General features: G+C 40.2%; 1 protein-coding gene across 2 annotated transcripts in view; it reads right to left on the bottom strand.

Annotated features, from left to right (window-relative positions):
* lsamp (limbic system associated membrane protein) overlaps window positions 1–21,683 on the bottom strand; it is a 314,265-nt gene that overhangs the window by 39,826 nt on the left and 252,756 nt on the right. For both annotated transcript variants that reach the window (XM_054795076.1, XM_054795075.1), the window contains one exon: window positions 21,078–21,165. In XM_054795076.1, the coding sequence (XP_054651051.1) occupies window positions 21,078–21,165 (88 nt within the window). The remainder of the gene's footprint in view (window positions 1–21,077; window positions 21,166–21,683) is intronic.

Below are 21,683 nucleotides of genomic sequence, written 5' to 3'. Positions count from 1 at the left end.
CGGCTGCAGTCTAATCATCATCCATGTCAGTCTGCTCCGTCGTATGCATTTATTGTCTACTCGCTCTGCCCAATTGTCACCCCAGCTCTTCGTTGTACATATCCTTCTCCACCGGTTTCTTCAAAATATTTAATCTTTCAGCAGTGCTAGTATTGATATTCCACCGTACTCAGCAGCTATGGTGAAGTACCAACCCACGCTTCTGAACATACCAGTAAACTATTCCACTCTCTCATACGGTCTGTGGAATTTTCCTCACATTGCGGTTCGAACATCGCTCCCTCACTGCCGTTTTTTCACAAATTAAGTAATAAATGATCACTCTTTCATGGTTGACTATGGCCCATTATTTGTCAAAAAATATTGAAGGACAAGTTCTATGTAGTATTGTGGGTGTTAGTGATGAGACATAGCGTTATATTATTACATTACCTTCACACTGGATGGAGTCAGCCATGGCATGTCTGACATGATAGAGTGAAAAAAAATTCTCCTCCCATTCCATGTGGAAGTGGTACATCTTTGGCTTCTTACTTTGTCCTTATTCCCTGCTCCGTTTGTAACACTTTCTAAAATTTAGAATAAATAAACTGAAGTCTAACTACTGTAAATTCTGGTGTATAAGCCGTACTGGTGTGTAAGCCACACCCACAAAATTTAGAGGAAAAAACATATTTGTCCATATACAAACCGCGCCGGAATATAAGCCGCACATGCCCATGTCATAAAATGGCATATTGTGGTGCACGAATCAGTGAGGACCAGGCAGCTCTGTATTTGACAGGAGCTACGAGCTATGAAAAAACTCACAACTAGCTTGTCAACCCATTGGGAATTGCAGGAGGTCATGACTCAATATAACAGTCCGACTCACGGTGCAACTTACAAAGAACACTAAACTCAACACACAGCAAATTCACACTCAAGGATATGCCTAATACATGTACAAACTTGTACCAGTTTAAACGGAAAAAAATAAACATTTTAAAGTTTTCCCATAATTCATTTAATATGAGCAAAGCATTTCATTGGAGGACAAGCGGCATAGAAAATGGATGGATGGCTGGATGGCAATGCAATGCTCCTTCAGAGGGAGCCAGAGGAACCCACAGCCCAGAAGGAGTCTGACGTCATTGCAGCGCCCCGGCAGGCGCCAATGAATGCGTTGCTCAGACACAATGCATTATGAGAAAACTTTACAAGAGTTGTTTTTTTCATTTTAAACTCATATTGGTACATATTGGTATATTGGTACATGTATATTTCTCGGGTATACCTTTGAGTTGAGTGAGTGGTGAGTGTGATGGATTTTATTATTTTTTGGTATGTTTGTGTCATGCCATTAGGTAAATATTCATTCTGAATGGCCCCAGATGGTGTTGTGGTGTAGAACTTTACAGTTGTTTAGAGACGATGTATCGAAGATGAAGGATTAGCCGGGTATTCATCCCCAATTCTGTAGTGCCACAAATTGTTTTATTGCATTTTTGTATATTGATAACAGTCTGTGTATACGTGATCTGAGAGTGGTGGTATTCAGAGGTGGATTAGGTTGCTTAAGTCCCCATGAATGAAACGCACCTGCCACTGGTTACAGGATACTTTACACAACTTAATTTCAAAATAGAATCAATTCAATTGAACTTTGGCCAGGGCCAGCTGAAATTGCCCACATTTTTGAATTTATTGGGAGCAACAACCGATAACCAGCTTCCTATAATGGGAGAACCCAGACAAAGAGTGTTTGCTTGTACAGAAACAAGTCAAGTCCAACTTACATTTTGACTAACCTGCAGAGCTACACAGCCCACCAAGCAAGTGGCTCTGGAAGGTTGAGTTTGGAACACATTTCATTAAACAGGAACGATACTCTGGAGGCTCTCAACATTTGTCAAATCATTCAATTAGAACTCTTCAATACAACGGCTGGTTTTAAACTTATTCAGGGGCCTAACTAACAAGAAATAACTGTTTCCTTTAGTTTGTGATTACTTGTCCATTGTTCTCCTGTTTTTCTTCCAGAAGCTTTGTCTTTTGCAGCACACACACACACACACACACACACACACACGTGGTACACTGCCACAAACCATCCACACATTCCCCTTAATATCAAGAGACAAGAAGTCACAATGGGTAAACAGGGTTTGAAATGAAGTCTTAGTCAAATGACCAAGCTGAAATGGAGATGTATTTTCCTCATATGAGAGGGGCATGTTGGTATGGAGATGACAAAAAATCCAATTGGCTTTTTAGCCCCATTAATAAACAGACAGAAATGGGCGGGGATGTTGATAGGCTGACTACAATGCCTGTGCCTGCAGAATTATTCCTCATGAGCATTGAGAAAAATGCATCATATAGGAAATTGGAAGCTGCCCATAATCTGATGACCCTGTCAACTCTATATGAATGGCAACAGGCAGGATAATCGTGAAAGAAAAAAATAATCATATAAATATATCATGAATAGAGGTGTCATGAGACACTCACGAGACGACACGATGCATGAGATTAGGTCTACACGAAACGGAGATTTTAATACGAGATTTTAATATTACTTTTAAGAAAAGTACAATGAGAAAATATGACAATATAGATCAATCTACCAATTTAATTTCTACAACGTTATACTCTTCTGCACTCTGTGTGTATGCTACCGGCCCCGCCTCCACCCACAGAGACAAAGAAACTGTATGACTGACAAAAGGGCTCACTCCGTTCATGCCGTTTTCTATGGAACAAACACGCCAAGGTGCTGAAACCAATGCACAGAGTGAACTCTCACCCTGCCTGTTTGAAAGGAGGGAGACGAGGAAAAAAGACACGCATGCACAGGGCGATATATTGAGGCCGGCAAAACTTCATTTTCATTATTCATTATTGTGTGATTAATTCATTAATTTATTATCATCCACAAGACAATTTTTTTCTGAACGAGAAATCTTGTCGTGTTTTAATCTTGCGAGATCTTGTAACACGAGATCTTGTGACACCCTCGATAATGAATAATAAACACCTTTTACACAGCAAAGACATTTCGGAGAACAAATGTGCAAATTTGAAAAACTTCTGAATGCCAATCTTCACTAAAGACTAGCAAAAACTGTTACCTTTTGCATATTTGTAATTTATATTAGTATTTATATTTGTTGCTGTTGCGTTGTTTCACTGAAAATAGTTGGAGATTTACAAATAATACATACAATCAGATTGGACCCTGGTTAATTGAGATGGTCTTTGTTTTTGTGTTTTATAATGAGCTTTTTGTTGCAATCTGTTCTACGTTCAGCATATAAATGAAGCCATACAAACAATAAACATTTGATATTAAGTCCCAGCCATTTTTCAAAAGACAACCCCTTCAGTGCCGGCCATTTTAGACGATTTTGACGGCTCTTTCAAGGCACACAGAATATTGTGTTCTATGGCTATAGAAACATGGAACTTACCAAAAGAAAGATTATAGACTCCCGTCTTTCATCAGAAAAAAAAGTTCGTTTCTACCTTTTTCCGTTCTTTAATAATCAGCAGTAGAACATAGGTAGAACATGGTAGGTTGTTTTTGTTTTTTTTTACATCAAAATAACAATTTACAAATGTAACAATTTACAAATTTACAAATGTAACACCATGAACTACAGTATTTACAATTTTCACATTTTTGGAACTGAACTATGTGTGTGTGTGTGTGTGTCTGTGTGTGTGTGTGTGTGTGTGCATGTGTTAAAATTTCCCTACAATGTGTCATTTGTTATCATGTGGTACGCAGTGTAACAGCTGCCTTTACGCAAGGGCTTCCTCTTCCTGTCATGTGTGTTTCTCCTTACTCTCATGCACTTCTGCCACCTCGTGGCCGTTTTTATGGCATTAAAATTCCTCTTAAACCTAATCCATTGGTGAGGAGTTGCATCATCCCCTCCATTAGCCTCTCATGCAAAAAACATAAAAAACGTATAAATACGTCGTTGGGATCGGGCGCTCGGGTTTATAAAAAAGTACGTCTTTGGTATTGGATGAGTTCAAAAAATCAGAAGTTGAAAAAATGGATCCAAAATCGATGGAGAAGGCTTAAGAAACATGTGGCAGCCCCGCCCCTCCACCAGGAGGAACCGGAAGACAGAAAAGGAACGTGACAATACGCGTGAGGGAACTACTGTATATGTGTAGCGTTGCCTTCAATCTAGTGGTCAGTTGGGTTTGTGAGTCCAAGTGGGTTTTAATTTGGTGGAAACGGGCCCAAATCGCTCTTTTGACGCTAAAGGTTGGCGGCCCCTGACTTATGCAAATCTTGTTGATGGCTAGAAAAAGAGTTTGATCGCGGTAAAACTCGCTAACAGACATTTACCCAAATATTAATTTGATGCTGTTTTTTTTTAAAAATTTGACCCTGTATAAATGTGAGAAAATTTAAGACAAGTCAAACTTGCAATTTTTGTTCTCTAAAAATCAGAGATGAATTAAATATAAACCGCTCGAGACAGACTGCCACCCCACAAAGCCTGGGTTCTGTTCAAAGTTTCTTCCCCAGAGGGAGTTTTTCCTAAGTGCTTGCTCATGTGGGGTTTCGGTCGGTTCTCTGTTTTCATTTCTGAATGTGACTTTCATGAGTAAAGTGCCGTGGGATAACTGCTGTTGCCAATTGGCGCCATACAAATAAATTGAATTGAATGTCGTAGACAAGACAGTCATTCCTGTGATGAGTGTGTAAATGTACGCCGTCAGTACTACTTGTGTGTGTGTGAATAGAACCAAACAACAGTAACACCATGTTTTTAGTGTATATTAGAATGTACCCACTTCTTTAGTCTGAGTGTAAATTTCTTCTCCCACGTTGACCATTTATTCCAAGGCAATATCTTCAAAGATATCAGTGAGCCAATTTAAAAATGTGTTGACATGTTGTTGTCTGAACTATTTTAGATGAGATACTGAACATGAAATACGAGCAGAAGCAGACATGGCTGCAGATAAAATAACCTTTGCAGAATTTCTTGCCATTCAAGCTGAACAGACAAAATCACAGCTACGACTAAAATTCAGTCTCTTAAATATTGGCCTTATTTTCATGCTTTCATTTTTCTTCTACCCGAGGCTCCCGTCCCCTCCTACGTCTACCCCCCTGCTGGCTATCAATGTGGCATTTTGAGGAGTGATGTGGCAGCCAGTGGAGAACAGCTATGCAATTATGTTCATCTAATTTGAAATCATTAGATGATAAACGAAAGAAAGCACTTGCAGCTCTTTGGCTTTTCATGCTGACAAGCTTACTGCCAATTACAATACCTGCTCTTCGTAATACAAGGTCAGCCTCAACGCTTTTTTCCAGAAAAGTACATTAAAACCACTTCATCGTCAACTATAGTGGTAGTAGTCAGTACTCAGATTGTAATAATATTACCCGTTTACAATTCCATGTGCACTCACTGCTAAATTACCTATGCTTGCATAATCACATTTAAAAGATTTAACAGTTGTGCAGAGACACGCTAATGAAGTGCTTACTGAATTTTCAGGAAAATGCTGTTTTGTTAACAAATAGATTTGCCGTTAAGAAAGCTATTCATAAACATAAACAGAAATAATGGCTTTCCAGATAAAAATGTTGAAAAGCTACTCTGCTTTTGCCTGAGCTAAAATATGACTGTTTACAGCCCTGCGTACTGTATGTACCTGTTGTGGCCAGTAATTAATAGTAGGGGTGTCAAATTGCATTAATTGTGATTAATTACAGTTAGTTTTTTAAATCGTGTTAATCAAATTTTTAATCTCTCAGTTTCTGCATGAAAGTTGCCTTTATAAAAATCTATTTTTGTGCGTTGGGCTCATTGTGCGTGAGTTGAGTTGAGGGGTGGAAAACAACAGTCAGCCACACCCTGAGATGGACCATCCAGTCTATGCCGCTTATCCTCACTAGGGTTGCGGGGATATGCCTGTCCCGGATGACTTTGGGCGAGAGGCGGGGTACACCCTGGACTGGTCGCCAGCCAACCGCAGGGCACATATAGACAAACAAACATTCACGCCTATGGATAATTTAGAGTCACCAATTAACCTAACATGCATGTTTTGGAATGTGGGAGGAAGCCGGAGTACCCGGAGAAAACCCACGCACGCACGGGAAGAAGATGCAAACTTCACACAGAGATGCCCAAGCGGAGATTCAAACCCAGATCTTCCAGATCTTCCTGAATGTGTGGCCAACAAGCTAACACTCGGCCACCGTGGGGAATAGCATAAGCTAATAGGCTCCCATTGTACTTGGGAGGGCAAGGTGAGGAGCGAGAGGAGGCGTCAAAATGAAGGAACATTTGAAAGTTGTCTGTCCAATGAATGGAAAATTTACATTTCAAGAAACGCCTAACGGCACCATTGATACAGGTAGAGTTATATGCCTTCTTTGTAAGAAGGGGTTTGCTTACCACTGAAGCAGCTATAGCTAAATAATACATCTCTCAGTGTTTTTTCAGTGTTCTCTTGACAGCACTAATTAATAGTCCATACCTGGTTATGTTAAATGCTCAAATGATGATCAAGGTGCAAAGCAACAACCAGGGAATATACACCATTCAATGTCAACAGACAGGAGAGGCTACAAATCATGCTCTTGGCCCTGTTAAGGTCAGAGGTAGAGAAAAATGCCCAGAAGCAATGGAGAGATTGATGTGGAAGCTGAAAAAAGTGCAGCCTTATCAAGGACTTTTGGCGGAGGAAAATAAATTGGTAAGCAAAAATCTCCATTGAATTGTAAATCTAAATATCTGCAATATCTTGTGTTGATAAAATAAGTCCGATGTTGTTTGGACAATAATCACAAGGTGGGTTTGGATTGCTTTAGTATTTAATGCACATGGTATTTACCATTCATTACGTCCATAGGGGAAAGGGCATAGGGCATAGTTGAAAAATCCTAAAAAGTACATCACTGCATACTTCTGGAGCTAACGGTCTCGCTAATGGAAACTACAGAGGAGCAGCAATCTGTTTGATCTGAGGCCTCGGGGTATCTGTCCTGCTACTACACACAAACAATACACAAACAGTTCTTGGCCTAGCGTGAAAGAGTTGAGAGCGAGGGTGAGCGCATGCAAAGGCCAGAGAGACAGACTGACACTGCTACTGGAGAGCTCGGATGATCTTGTGATGTCACTGAGCCCGTCCACCTCTGCACACCCTTTGCAAATCACACAAGAGAGAAGCAAGTCGAAGAGCAAGGTCGATGAGGGAAGTGTTGACAGAGAAAAATGTACCGGTACCTCTCCCGCATCCCAACCATAACCATAGCCGCAAGCAGCAGCACTGTTTGTGATGATTTCAAAAGATTTGCAAAAGCAGTAACAGATAAGGGGCTGATGACTAAAGCCCGCTTGAGGCATGGATACAAGTGCATGATGTTATTATGAAGTATTTAGGACCCCGTTCATTTCCATGCACTGAATGCAATAAGTGACATTTGAAAAATGAGACTCAATTATTTCGTATCACAGACACACATGTTATTTTCTATTTTAGTTTATTCTTCTTTATATAACAAGCTAAACAAAAACCTTCACTTTAAAGAAATATCTGCTTAGCTTTATCTCGGTGTGATAAATTGTAAAAGTTCCTCAAGAGAAACTCTTTTCACTTGAAGCTTGACATTAACAGAGTGTAGAGGGTTTGCCAAGAAGTTAAAGCCAACTTTCGGGGGGAAGCAGAAAAGTTGTCTAAATTAGCCAAAACCAATGTCTTTCCTGCGATCGCTGCCTTTGCTAAAAGTTTCTTCGAAAGCGTCGTTCTTGAGCTGTTTCGGGCTATTTTCTAGCCATTGCACAGCCACGAGCAAACACAATGTTTCATTACGCTATCATCCATTATCTATCTGCCTGAAGGCTTTACATGATCTGTTTTGGAGGCCAATCACTGATTAGTGAGTTCGAATGAACCAATAACAAGTCATGATCAGATCAGGTGAGGAAACAATATGCCTATTCAAAGATGTTGTTTAGTTACACTACTTCTTACTCTTTATTGGTTATCAACAAAAGCATTCGGAACCATTTTTGCAGTTGCATTGCACAGCGTTTTTGTATTTAATTACCAAATCAATGCATGATGCAAGTAACACTTAGATACACCTTGTGGTATATCTAAGAATGAATCTTTTTATCTGGACATGACACAATAAAGTGGCAAATGAATCTAAGACGTTTAATATAGTATGTATTCTACTATTTAATACAGACATGTCAAATGTTCTAAATCCTAAGTTACGCTACCATTTTGCCTCTTACTTTTTGCAAAGTAAAAAAAAAATGAAATTGGTAAATTAAATGTCAAAGAAAACTTTTCTTTCTGCGTCATTTCCAGCCAATAGATACACAACAACAAATAAAAAACAAACACTCAAATTGGATAGTACGTATACTGTGTATTTTTGTGAGTGTGCGTGGGTGTCATTTGATGATGTTGACGGTGAAAAAGAAAAGGAAGGCTTTTAGTGTAATGTTGAAAGGAGTGTTTGTCTGTACACCCTCAACTATTGTTAATTCTGATTGTGTGGAAAGTGATGAACAGCTGTTTGAGGCCTGAGTACATGACACACTCTGGTTGTGCACCACACACACAAACACACACGCTAACACAAATATGCATGTGCAGCCTCCTGTTGTCTCATGGCTGCTGCTATTCCAACTATTGTGTTCTCGCCTGCAAGTCTGCCATTTATCATATTTTGCCCTAATTTACTATTGTTGTTCTATTTCTACTGCACTGGAGAGATGTTTTTCTAAATCTTAATTATTCAAATTCAAATGTTAATTTAGTGCACTTACATAAGCACTCACCTACACAGTCTAATGAGAGCCACCACATGAGCTGTAACAAATAATACCGTTATTTCCGGTGTAAGGCGCTACCCTGCGGCTTATACAGTGATGCGGCTAACATCGCCGGTCTCATTTTAATCTCGCAACAGCTCGTATGCTTCAGAACAGTCATTTTGCTCTTCATGCATACACCCTCATGATTGGAAAACACACAAAGGAATGCATATAATGCAGCTTTCGAGTTAAAGGCGACAAATCTAGCAACTTTTGCTCAAGTCTGCCAGTGGATCTTGACAGCGTGGAGCAAGACAAAAACATCCACTATCAGCAACGGGTTTCCAAAAGCTGGACTACTGTGTGATGAAGAGGACAGCACAAGCTCAAAGGCCTCATTTACCTCAAGACGAAAGTGACACTGAGAGCGACAACAAAAGAGAGACAGAGACTGACAAAGTGAGTGACGAAGGAATTATAAGCCATTCAATTCCGACACTGAAGAAGATGCAGGAGAAAGATGAAGACAGCGATGAACTACTTTTCTAGTAGGCTACTGTTTAACCAGCTGTGTTGCACGCGCTGTTCGGCACTGTTTGGAAAAATGCATTTATTTCATTAAAAGTTTTAAACATTTCTGTATGATAAATATATTGTGACAGGTGTGGTCTACTTATATAAAAAAATCTTTTTTTCTCCTTAAATTTAGTGGGTGCGGCTTACATTCAGGTGCACTCAATAGTCCTGAAATGACGGTGTCTCTTTTAGGACAATAATGCTCAGCTTTGACTGTATTCATTTAACATTACAGGGTTTCCGTTACATGTAATTGATCGTGGCGGTGCACCACTACAAACCTTAAAAATAAGTTGTTTTTTTTAAAACTTGATAACATTTCTAAGTAATATACTGTATGAATGTATATGCTATATAGATACATATATAGGCTATTATTTACGCAAAAATATTGACCACAATTAGTTTGAAAATGATTTAAAATGTCACAAAAATGTTTCACTGCACTTTATTTTGCCTTGCTGGCACTTGACCAGTGACCAGATAAGCAACATGTCTCGTGTTGGCTTTCTCTTTCTTTCTTATTATCGGGAGATTGAACAATAGTCCGTAAACTGTGTAGTCAATTGACGGCAGCTTGTCACATGCTGAGCCTATCTATGCCAGCGTGTGTGATCGCTCACGTTTCAATCTCATCCACTTTCTGGCACTTTTGTTGACATGCCCGGCTGGCGGCATCTAGCTAACTCGGAGCTACAAGTGGCTATTACGTCCATGGGATACATCAACCTTCGATTATCATCAAGTGTCACTTAATCTTGCTTTCGTTATCATTATAATACTTATGGCTTGTCTAACACATAGTGTGCACAGCTTGAGACAGTGACGCTATCACAGGGGTCTCCAACAGGTAGACCAGCTGATGTTGAGCAGTTCGTCAAAGAATATTTGCTTCGCCTCTTAGTAAGTGTTCTACTGAAACATGACAGGTGTTTAATGACAAATGAGATGTGCTTTGTGTAAATGTTGGCAGTGCTCTCAGCTACTTTGCCATTAAATTAACAATTTTGCAATGTTCTGGGTTCATGTTTGGCTAATTGTTGAAAAAAGTTAAATAAATTAATAAATAAATAAGTCATTAAAAATTGCTATTTTTCATTTTTTTTAAATTGCAAATGCAGCAGTGGCATGACGCTGTTGCCCTCCCACGCAGCCCACCAGCACAGCTTCATAAAATCCTCGGGGAAACCCTGCATTATGTTAATTTCAGCTCTGTAATGTAGTCAAAATGAATATTTTCAAAGTAGCCCAATGTTGTGGCTGGTGAGGGCCCACCACTGGTAACCCCAGTCTGTCTTTTCACTGTCTAGCAGATTTAAAAAAAATGTCTTAGTCTGCTGTCACTCCATCTCCTCCATCTCTCGCCCCATTACTGCCACTCTTCTCAGTCTCTTGTTTTCCATCTGCAACTGCTTCTCAGCATTGGCTTGAACTAACGAGCAACATGGTGCGTGGGGTTAGGAGAGTATTCTTTCTGGCTCAGAAGAGATATAACAAGCCCGGATGCTATTTACCACAGTGGCCGGGCTGCAGCCAACTATTGCCAACTCTTGAAGACCCGACAAGGGAACATTTCACATTCAATACTTAGCTGCGCTTATGTGATAACATGCTGCTGCTTGGGGCTGAGAGATGAGTGTTATTAGAAAGGATTCCTTTGGTCCTGACATACTAACAAGCAACAACAAACATACACAAATTCTCAGATTTTTGGTAAAAAAAAAAAAGGCCATTTTTTACGCAGAAAGTCTGTAATAATTTCTCAATATATGATATACTGTAAATACTTGTCATAATACTTTTTCAATGACAAATAAATCTTCAACGGTTGTAAATAATAGAACAACTGCACTGCACATTTGAAATGCCAGAAGAAATATGATGGGAGGCAAGCACTTCATGCACAAAACATATATAAGAATACACCAGCACATAACAATAGGTGACTTTTGTAATTGAGAGTAAAGGCGTAGGATAACAGGATACAGCAGTCTATTAAACCACACCAGGGAGTACTAAAAAGTGCAGCATTGAGATAAAAATGGTTTCACTGTTACAATTGTGCCACCCGCACCGGCAACACACTGGCATGACCTTTACTATTTAATTTCAGACATTAAACTTTTGAACTTTTCCCCCTAGCGGTACAGGTAAGGTCAGGCTTAACTGTGCCACTCCATCTCTCTTCAATAGACATTCAGGGGGGTGAGGAGCACCATGGCCATGATGTGTCCATATGTCTGACAGCAAAGAAAAGTGCAGGCAAAGGACACTGGTGGGTTCACAAAGAGAGCATGGACAATAAAAAGCAAATGGGAGTGTCAAAGATGACCAGTTGATTGAAAATACAGCCGTAGTGGTTTACGCACAGCCATTGTCAAAACCGCTGTTATCATGTGTGTGCAAGAGAAGGTCCCATTTAAATGCAGCCAGCATAAAGAAGATTAAAGAGGTTTGTAGTTCTATTTTTCAGTATATGCTTGAGGAGGAAGGAGGAATAGGGAATAGCGAATTGTTGCTTTCATTAAAACTTCAAGGAGTTTCATTATGAGGGTTCAACGATAGGAGGGAAATCTGTGTGGAACCCTTTCCCCTCGAGGCTTTATGAATATGGTTGTGCCTAGTTGTTGGTCTTCACTCCGGCATAATGAGCCGAGATGCCTCTACCTCTTATGCAAGCCCTGCTTTTCAGTACATGCATATTGGGCTGACGTTCACTGCTTACATGTGACCCAACATTATTTTATAACCCCAAAAAGGTAACACACTGTGCCTTGGGACCAAAAAATAAATTGACACATTAGATTAAATAATGAATCTACATTACTGAACTGGCCTAGAGAGTGCCATGTTTGTGTCCGACTAAAGCGCTCCCTTTTCAGCCACGGCGGGTGGCTATCCCGGGCTCTATGCTCTGATTCCCCCGAGCTCCGTGGAAGTGCGAAGGCTGCCCGGACATATGCCCGCCTACAATGCACCACACCCGGCCATGGCAGGTGGCTATCCCCGCTCCAGAGTGCACAGTGAGGCTGGCGTTTTCTAATTCAATCATTTATGTAACGCAGCACATCATAGTAAAGTCTGTGTGCTGTGAATTACAGCCACCGTAGTCCACCAACGAGATACGTTTATTGCATTCAGCATACAGTCTGGATAGTCAGGAAGTGAGCTAAATAAAAGATGTAAACATTATGGCGACCACATTACTGATGCATCTTCTAATTTTATATATGTTGTTACAGTCCTGCTTGTAAGCTGTTATTTATTAGAGTTGTGTGTTGTTTGGATTGTAATGTGTAAATGTCAGCTTGTAAAAACGCAAAGCCTTTTATTTAAAAAAGGCGTTGTGAGCTAGGCTATATAACTTTGAAATCATGTAGAAATGTATGACTTTATGGAAGGAAACATGGATTATGAACCATTTAATCATCTCATCTGGCTACACTATGTCACAGCCAGCGAGTGGTGAAGGGTGATGATGTCATGAGAATCAAGTGGTGTCCCATTTCTTAGTGGGTTCTTCCCCGTGGGCCTAGGTTTTAAGGGGTAGGTGTAAACAAGGGGTAAGACGAAGAGGAAGGGCTCAGGGGTTGAATTGGGATTCAGCCTGAGTCTACCCCAGCTGAGACAGGAAGAAAGGGCGACTACACTCTGGACGATTTGCTCGTCAATGATAAAGCCATTGTGAACAGCACATTGACACAGCGATCCAACACCAGCTGCAAGAAAGCCAGCAATGTGAACCATTACACTACCAATGGCCAAAATAAATATGTCCTAGCTTGACTACATGAGGCACATGGGTATTTAATTTATTTTTTGTTATACTGAGTCATCGTGGTTTTGCCTTATTGTTGATCCATTGATGTATGAGTACATTTTCTAACAGTGTGATAGTATGCATTTTATCCATCCATCCATTAGTTTTCTATGCCGCCTATCCTCTCACTAGGCTCTCTTGCAAACATGAACATGCAAACTCCACACAGAGACTGGAAACCAGGTCCCAATCTCCTGACTGTGTGGCCAACATGCTAACCACTCGGCCACCGTGCGGCCAGTATGTATTTTAATTACAGTCAATGATGGCTGGTATAACATTATCATGGTGCTGTCACTGAAATTGTTACAATGTATAATAGAGCCACTGGCCATTACTTATGGAGCAAATTCTTGTTCAAGTCTATAAGTGCTCTGCCAGGTTAGTGGTTGCAAGGTCCTTGACGTTCAGTAAAAATATGTCATCTTCAATGGAAGGCTGCAGAGAGCTTGGCGTGGAGTATTGAAGAGTTTCTTTTTAGTAAGTCAAGGCTTCATTGATTCCTCCTAATAAGGCTTTCACACAGACCACTTAGGGACCACCTAAAATGTAACGTTACGTCGAATAAACATATTTTGCCTGTAGCAAAAGAAAGTAATGTGTCCAGTATGTGTGTGATCAATCAACAGCCGATACCTACGCAGTCAAGCCTTGTCCAAAATATCGGCAACAAAAAGATCAGCAGCATAAACAGTACAAAAACATGGAGAGTATTTTGAACACAGGTGTGCGACTGATGTTCACAAGATGCTCCCCCCTCAGGGGAGCATCTTATGACGGGATTTGGTGGGGGTTTTGTTTTGTCAGGCACTTGATTGTTTCTTGCTGTCTGTCTTTGTCGTGTCCCTATCCCATTGTGGGATGTCCCGGGTGGTGAGCGACGCACGGCTGGTTCGGGGACTCCCGGTGTGTAATGGGATTTGTTGGATGGCTTGCTGTTGGTTTTACCTTATCTGCTCTGCAGCTTCATTGGAGCTGGGTGCTCGGCGTCCCTTTGATTTATGGGTATGGCGCTGCCACTTCCTGGTGTGTGTTGTCCTGCTAGATTGGGAGGGTGCTGTGTGGGATGCTGCCTTGTTATTAGTTTATTTCTTTTCTTGCTTGCTTGTTTGCTGGTCTGCCTCTTTCCTTTTTCCATAATATGTTATGCTTGGGTCATCTAGTTTTTGTAGTAGTGTGGCATGCTGTGGTGCTGGAGAACAGAGATGGCTCTGGGCTCGCAGGGGTGTGGCCTCCCATTCTCTGTCTGCCCTTGTGGGGTATGGTCTCTCATCTGGCTCAGGCGCTGGTTGTCCTCCGGCCTTCTGGCACCCTGTTCTTAGCTGCGGTCTTGTGCTGGTCTGCCCATTGGGGGGCTTTACGGGCCAGGTCCTCCGGGGGCATGTTCCGGCCTTGCCTGACGTGTAACATTATTATCTTGTTATTGTATTAATTGACATTATGTTTGTAGCCATTGTAGCATACTGATATAGTCCTCCTCCTGTTGTTGTTAGAGGATTTTGTTGTCTCTCTCTGTCTTGTCCCCACAACCCCCTTCTGTCTCCATTTCGTTCCTTCTCTATCCCCTCCTTCTCCAGTCTGGCTGCCGCAAATACAAACCATAATAAAAATCACATAAAGTTAAACACAGACTGCCTAACAGGAGAGCTATCTCACACCTTTCCCATGCAGAGCCAGTCTGTATGTGTGCATAACGGCATTTAGATTAACAATACTACTTGCCCAAGTAGCTGGACAGGCAGGTTAAAAAAAAAAAAAAGGAGACGAGGGAAGTGACTTCAAAAGCCTCACTGAAAGGTTCCCATGATGATTCTTAAAAGGTCACTTCACTTCCTTGGTCAGACAGCTGAGAAGGGTATGCACACAATCACACACACACACACTTGTCTGCACAAGCAAGGCAACACCCACATCATGGTAAGCCGCACTTTAGAGTGTTCTGAGAATTAGTTCCTCAAATACCACACCGTTACAAGAGTGGGCTGAAATTAACAAGGGTAGATTGGATTGTGAAGCAACATTTGGTTACAAAAACAAAAAGAAAAGACTTAAAATGATGTTTTATAGACAAAAAAAAAGAAGCTGGGATATCAACAATAAAATGGTAATGAATTGTATTCTCTTCGCTGTGCAATGTAAACATTGCATTTCAATTAATTGAAACTAAATCAGCAATATTTGGATATGCTGAATTGAATCAGCTAATCAGTCGGCGTTAACCAAGGAATGGAAAAAAACAAGTAAGGAAATTGGATCACAACTGGATATACACATGGAAGTTTGATTATCGTGCTGTACTCTGCAGACGTAAATAACATGAGTGCTGCTGAGAAACGGCTCTGATAGATAAAGCAGTACAGGTGACTGTACTGGCGTCAACATGACCACCATTACTAAAATATTCAACTTGTTGAACGCTAAAACACTAGCAGAGTTCAGCATTTCCTTCATTTGCTGTCATGAGGTTACACACAGAAAAATACTTCCACTACTGTGGTAAAATTATGAATATCAAAGTAAAGGAAACTGAAATCTAAATAGAAATTCCGCTATTTATTTTAACAGTAGATGTCCAAAAAAATTTTTGTTTGTGGAATTAAAACACAATTTAGTGGAACCTCGGGTTTCGCCATTAATCCGTTTCAAAAGGTCAGACGAAAACCCAAATTTACAAAAACTGCAATTTTTTTCCATAAAAAATAATGCTATCCAATGAATCCGTTCGAGACACCCAAAAATATTAACACAATACACATTTTATCGAGAATAATTTTAGTTTTACTTGCAGAAAACAAGGCAAAATATAAATTATGAATGAAATGGCTAAATGAAGATTTATCATCACTTTCACCTTTCTTGAAGACTCTTGTCTCTTAACAGCAGTGGGCGCACAGTGCTTTATAAGCGTAAGAAAGAGATAGATACAGCGTTGTTAATCGTTCTGTGTGTGTTCTGTGAACAAATAAACAACCGACACACACAAAATACAGATGATTAAAAGAATCCCTTGCAGGGATCTGTTTTTAGTGTCCCCCTTTTCACAGAAACTGAGTCACCAACGCGTGGCTGCTTTGTTTGGGCACTAGATTCTGTAGAATGACACATGGGCAAACAGTCTAGTTTGACCGAGACAGTGTAGGACAACGGAGACATATTTTTGGCAATAATTTGCATTGAAAAACGAATTCTACTAAAACTGAGGCGAACGAAAACAGAGGTTCCGCTGTACAATACAACTGAGAAGTATGCATGCCATCCCACTCAATGAGACTGCTATAAATATCAAAAGAATTTACTTTTAAAAGCAAATAGAATTACAGAATATTCACATTGCACTGCGGAAGTATCGAAATCTCTTCACGGTTATTTTACTGGGTCAACGGTGTATCCTTTTCCACTTTAATACGCACGCATGCATACACACACACACACACACACACACACACACAAACACACACACATGCATTAACATGTGACTACTCATTTGATGAACTTGTTCCACGTTTCATAGAAATCTAATTGTACTGGTCAGAAGACATGCTATGATATCAATATTCAAGTAGTGACCCCTGGTGCTTTCTCATCTGAGCCTTGTCCAGTTCACCACTTTTTCCATGCACAGCAAATTTGCTTTGTCTGATCATTTGTTTTCCAATTATTTTGCCATCCCTGCGAGCTGGAAATTGTCAACTTTGGTTATGTGAGCCTGCAACTGGGTCTCTTACTGGGGGCTATGTTTGACACCAAGAACATACTGAAAGTCATTAAAAGAAGAATGCAGGTTTAATTGGGTTTTTTGGTAGTAGAGCTTTCAATTTTGCCATGTGTCACATTAAGCCACCTTCCAAAGAGGTCAGGGTTTTATTATTCTGGTTTGGAAAAAGAATGGGAATGCATGGTACGAGTATCTCTGAGCGTGTACAATTCCATGCTAATCCAAATTGGGATCATTCGGCATTGGAGGAGAGCTACACTTCGCTGAGTGATGTCATACTTTCTTCTTTTGTTCCTTGTTAAATACAGAATTGCTGATTTGCACTAAAGTCAAGGGATGGCACAGAGAACAAGACAGAAGGAATAGAATTTTGGTGTAAATCCGGAATGAAAAAAATATAGATTTAAAAAAAAAAAATGGAAAAAACAATTTCAGTAAAACTGACACATGGTGCAGTAAAGGCTACAAGTTGGACATGTCCCAATTACAGCTTCTCAGATCAAAATTTTTCAAAATTACATCAAAATTACTGATGTGTCGGTCGCGAACCAATGGGGTCTAGTATTTAATAATGTAATATTTTTGTAGTTAGAGCATAGAAAACCTGTTTACCACCATCTAAATGTGTTTTTTAACATTATCAGAGCCCTCTAGACTTAAATAACACTCATATAGTCACCTTTAAACTCATTTTACCCAATAGAGTAGACATAAAAGACTGAGTCACTGCTACCTTCTACCATGGCCTGGGTCATTTTACTCTTCCCTGCTTTGGTGCAAGGAGAAGCTACAGGTAGACGTGACGACAGACTCTCTCTCTTGGCATGCTCATCTAAATGCAATGCATGAGAAAGCATTCATTCATAACGTGAGGCTTTTCAGTGCTGAAGTTGCTGCTGCTGCTGGGGTGAGATTCACTCCGGAGAAGATCGAAAACGCGACATTCAATCAAAGTTATCACACGCGTGCAAATGTTTCTGCATCTTGGTAGTACTTCCTCCCTTTGATGAAATATCCACTTTGCAAGTATTGTGCAAGTTGCCCTGTTGCCAACCTTTTGCGTGAATGACGGAGCCGCGCATGTTGTGTCACTTGAATGGTGATGTCATTCGCGCCAATTGAAATCGATAAGGGAATCGTTTGTAAAATTAGCAAATGAAGTGTTCCCTCATTTATCACGGGGGATAGGTTCCCAAAATAGCCCTCAATACGTGAACTCCACAAAGGAGCCAAAGATATATTTTTTACGATTATTATATATGCTTTAAGGCTGTAAAACCCTTCACCATACACTTTATACACGTTTCTCAGACAGGCATTAACATTTTCTGACATTTCTCTCCTGTTCAAACACTCTCAAAGTTAAAATTTTGTTAGAATTTTAATGATCAACCTACTAGGTTGGACACAATAAATTATTAAGTGACTCATGCGTATTCCTGCTCCTCTGATCGTGCCTCGTCCTGGTGCCGCTCGGCTGTAGCGTTTTTGTATCCTTGTTAAAACATATTGCTCCTGTTGTTGTATTTTCCTCACACGGTTAGTTAGCTTCTTCCGTTTCTTCTATTGTTTACAGTACTGGCAGTTAGCAAGCAGCTCACACGGTTAGCTCGTTTGGTAGCCATGACCACAACAGGAGATTGCATGAAGGAGATTTATTGACAATGGTCTATGACCAATCAGGACGCAAAAGACAATGAGCGGTGCTGACAGAAGAGAGAGAAAAGAGAGACACCGCCGTGAAACAGTGAGTCCGTGAAAGGTGAACCGCAATGGAGCAAGGGAACGCTGTAAACGATGGAATGTGGCAATGTGGCAATTGAGACAACCACAGAAGAAAATTGTAGCCTTCAATTAACCTAAAATACATGTTTTGGGCTTATGGGAGGAAGTCAGTAGGCCTATCTGGACTAAAGCCACACAAGCACAAGGAGAATATCAATCTGAGGTCGCGGGTGAGCTACAGCTTATCTCGAAGAACTTGCCACCGGAAAGCATATTTACAGATTTCCCAGAAATCTACTTTGAAGAGAAGATTTCACAGACATAGCAGCGAGCTACAACAGAAGAGCATTACATAGGCAATAAAAAGAAATGGGACTTTCAGAGGCACGGCAGCGGACAAAAGAGCAGGGAATGAAAGAAATAATCAATGTTTGGTTGTAGCTGTTGCATTAGCTGAGATAAATGAGACTCTTGGAAGAGAGTGTGGAGGTAGACATTGGACATTCCAAAGATCAAGCAGTGAATAATCGGACACAATGTAGTCAAGGAAGATGAGGCAATTTGTTGCTATAGATCTTAGGAAAAAGACATTGATTCACATATTGACCTTTGAATACACGAACAATATATTATATTATATATATTATAACAATATATTCCCTTCATCGCAGCATGAGAAGGTCTTTGGTCAGCAATTGTGTTGAAATGACACGATGGCGCCTATCGTCTGATGGCATCATCATTTGGTTTTATTACTCATATATATTTATTTATTACTATCGTTCAGAAGTTTAAATATGAAAAAAATACAATCTGAGAGCTAATAAATATTGGTGTAAAAACATCATCATCATAAAAATAAAAGTGTGGCATTTGCTATGTACTTTCTTGGGGTAAGGAGCATACAACAATTATTTGCTAGGCAAATGAGCCGATATTTACAGTTTAGGTTAGAAGTTTATATACAGTGTTCCCTGGTTCATCACGGGGGATAGGATCCCAAAATAGCTCGCAATAAGTGAAATCTGCGAAGTAGCCAACTTAATTTTTTTCAAATTTTTATACATGTTTTAATACTGTAAAAACCCCTCACCATACACTTTATACACTTTTCTCAGACAGGCATTAACATTTTCACACATTTCTCTCTTGTCTAAGCACTCTCAAAAAAGTTCAAACCTTTGTTTGAATTATAATGATCAACCTATGAGGTTGGACAAGAAATTATCAAGTGACTCACGCGTATTTCACCCCTCTGACCGCGTCCTTTCGGCCTGGCGCCGTTCCGCTGTACTGTAGTTTTTGCATCCATGTTAAAATACTGTATATTGCTCCTGTCGTCGTATTTTCCTCCTCCAGAAGTCCACCTTTTTGTACGATGGTTAGCATCCTCCTCTGCCTTTTGGGTGCAACCACAGGTGCCTTTGATGGTGCAGAATGTTTCGTCTACATTGTGGGTGTTGCTGGGGATAAAACTTGCTAACATACAGAATTTCAGAGTCACACTGCTAGCGATCGAACATTTATGTAAATTTGGCAAGCCGAACACATTTTGTACTGCACATGAAGGCACGGAGGAGATTGATTGACTTTGGTCTGCAGTCCCTTAGCCAATCAGGACGCAGAACACAATGCATGGGTTCTCCCTTAGCCAATCAGGCTGCAGACGCAACGTGTCTCCCTTAGCCAATCAGGACGCAGAACACAATGCACGTTCATACGCTGTAAAACCCCCCCCAAAAAACACAAAAAGGTGAACCGCGATGTAGCGAGGGAACACTGTACCGGTACACTCATCATCACAATGAATGTCATATCAATTTTGGGCTCTACATGATTCATTTAAAACATCTTTTCCTACATATTCAGTTATTTTTAAGAATTTGGTGACAAGTTTGAATTTATTTAACATTTTCACTAAGTTACAGCGGGTCAACATAATACATACAAGCGCAAATCTATATGTACAAATCTCTTGACCTGTCCACCTCGTCATCAACAAGTTTTTGGCATACTTGTTGGTTTGGTTTCTCTTTCAAGCATAGTCCACTATAGCTTTGGCTCAATCCAGAAGTTTTTAGCCAGCTTTATCCATTCCAAAATCAGTTCTGATGTGTGTTCCGGATCATTGTCCTGTTGAAACACCCAATTGTGTCCAACTTTCAGTTGTCTAGCTGTTGATTTGAGGTGAAGTTGAGGAATTTGCTGGTCGTCCCCTTTCTTCATTATTCCATCCACTTTCTGCAGTAAATCCATGCTAAAACCTATATGTTGTATGTATTCGGTTGATGTAGGGTGTAAATCTAAAATCTACTGGAGATTGTTCTCGCTCCTTAAAGGTCTTCATTGGAATACGAGTCTCTACCAATATGACTTACATTTCTATAATTCTGGCATATCTTAGTGATGTAAGTTGTTTTTTCAAGTCGATGTAGCTTACCTTGTACAATGAGGTAGACCAATGAGGGCTTCGGCTGCTGCTTTGTCTGTATGGAACAGGTATACGACCCCTCGTCATAAACATCCACCTAGACATCAAGCAGACGAGTTCACATTTTTGCAGCTATCATGTCAACAAAAACATCATTGAGGGCATCCGTACTGTCAAACATCAACAAAAACCACCACAGTTAATACATTTTTGACATCCTGACCATTTTTGTGATTTTTTTTCCCCAAACAAAGATGCAAGGGTTAAAGAGATAGTTTGGATTTTTTGACATGAAGTTGTACGACATCCCCATCAGCAGTGGAGTCCATCAACAGTGACTTGCCCCCAACTACGTTCCTCGTCACGGAAATTCGACCAGAACTGGACTCACGGGACCAAGTGTTGCTGATGTACGACACTGCTGATGGGATGTCATACAACTTCATGTCAAAAAACCCGAACTACTAGCTATGAAAAAAAAGACAAATAATATAATATTGCGATTGTGATGTAATATGTGATTGGAAGCAAATGTGTTTTGTGTATTTTTAATGCAACAAAGGATTTTAATATTGTCAATAATTTTCCATGAGCCTCCACTGCAGCATCTATTTC

The sequence above is a fragment of the Dunckerocampus dactyliophorus genome, chromosome 12 (genome assembly GCF_027744805.1).
Source record: "Dunckerocampus dactyliophorus isolate RoL2022-P2 chromosome 12, RoL_Ddac_1.1, whole genome shotgun sequence".
Taxonomy (NCBI): domain Eukaryota; kingdom Metazoa; phylum Chordata; class Actinopteri; order Syngnathiformes; family Syngnathidae; genus Dunckerocampus; species Dunckerocampus dactyliophorus.
The sequence above is the reverse complement of the archived record's forward strand: the minus strand, read 5'-3'. Positions and strand labels throughout refer to the sequence as shown.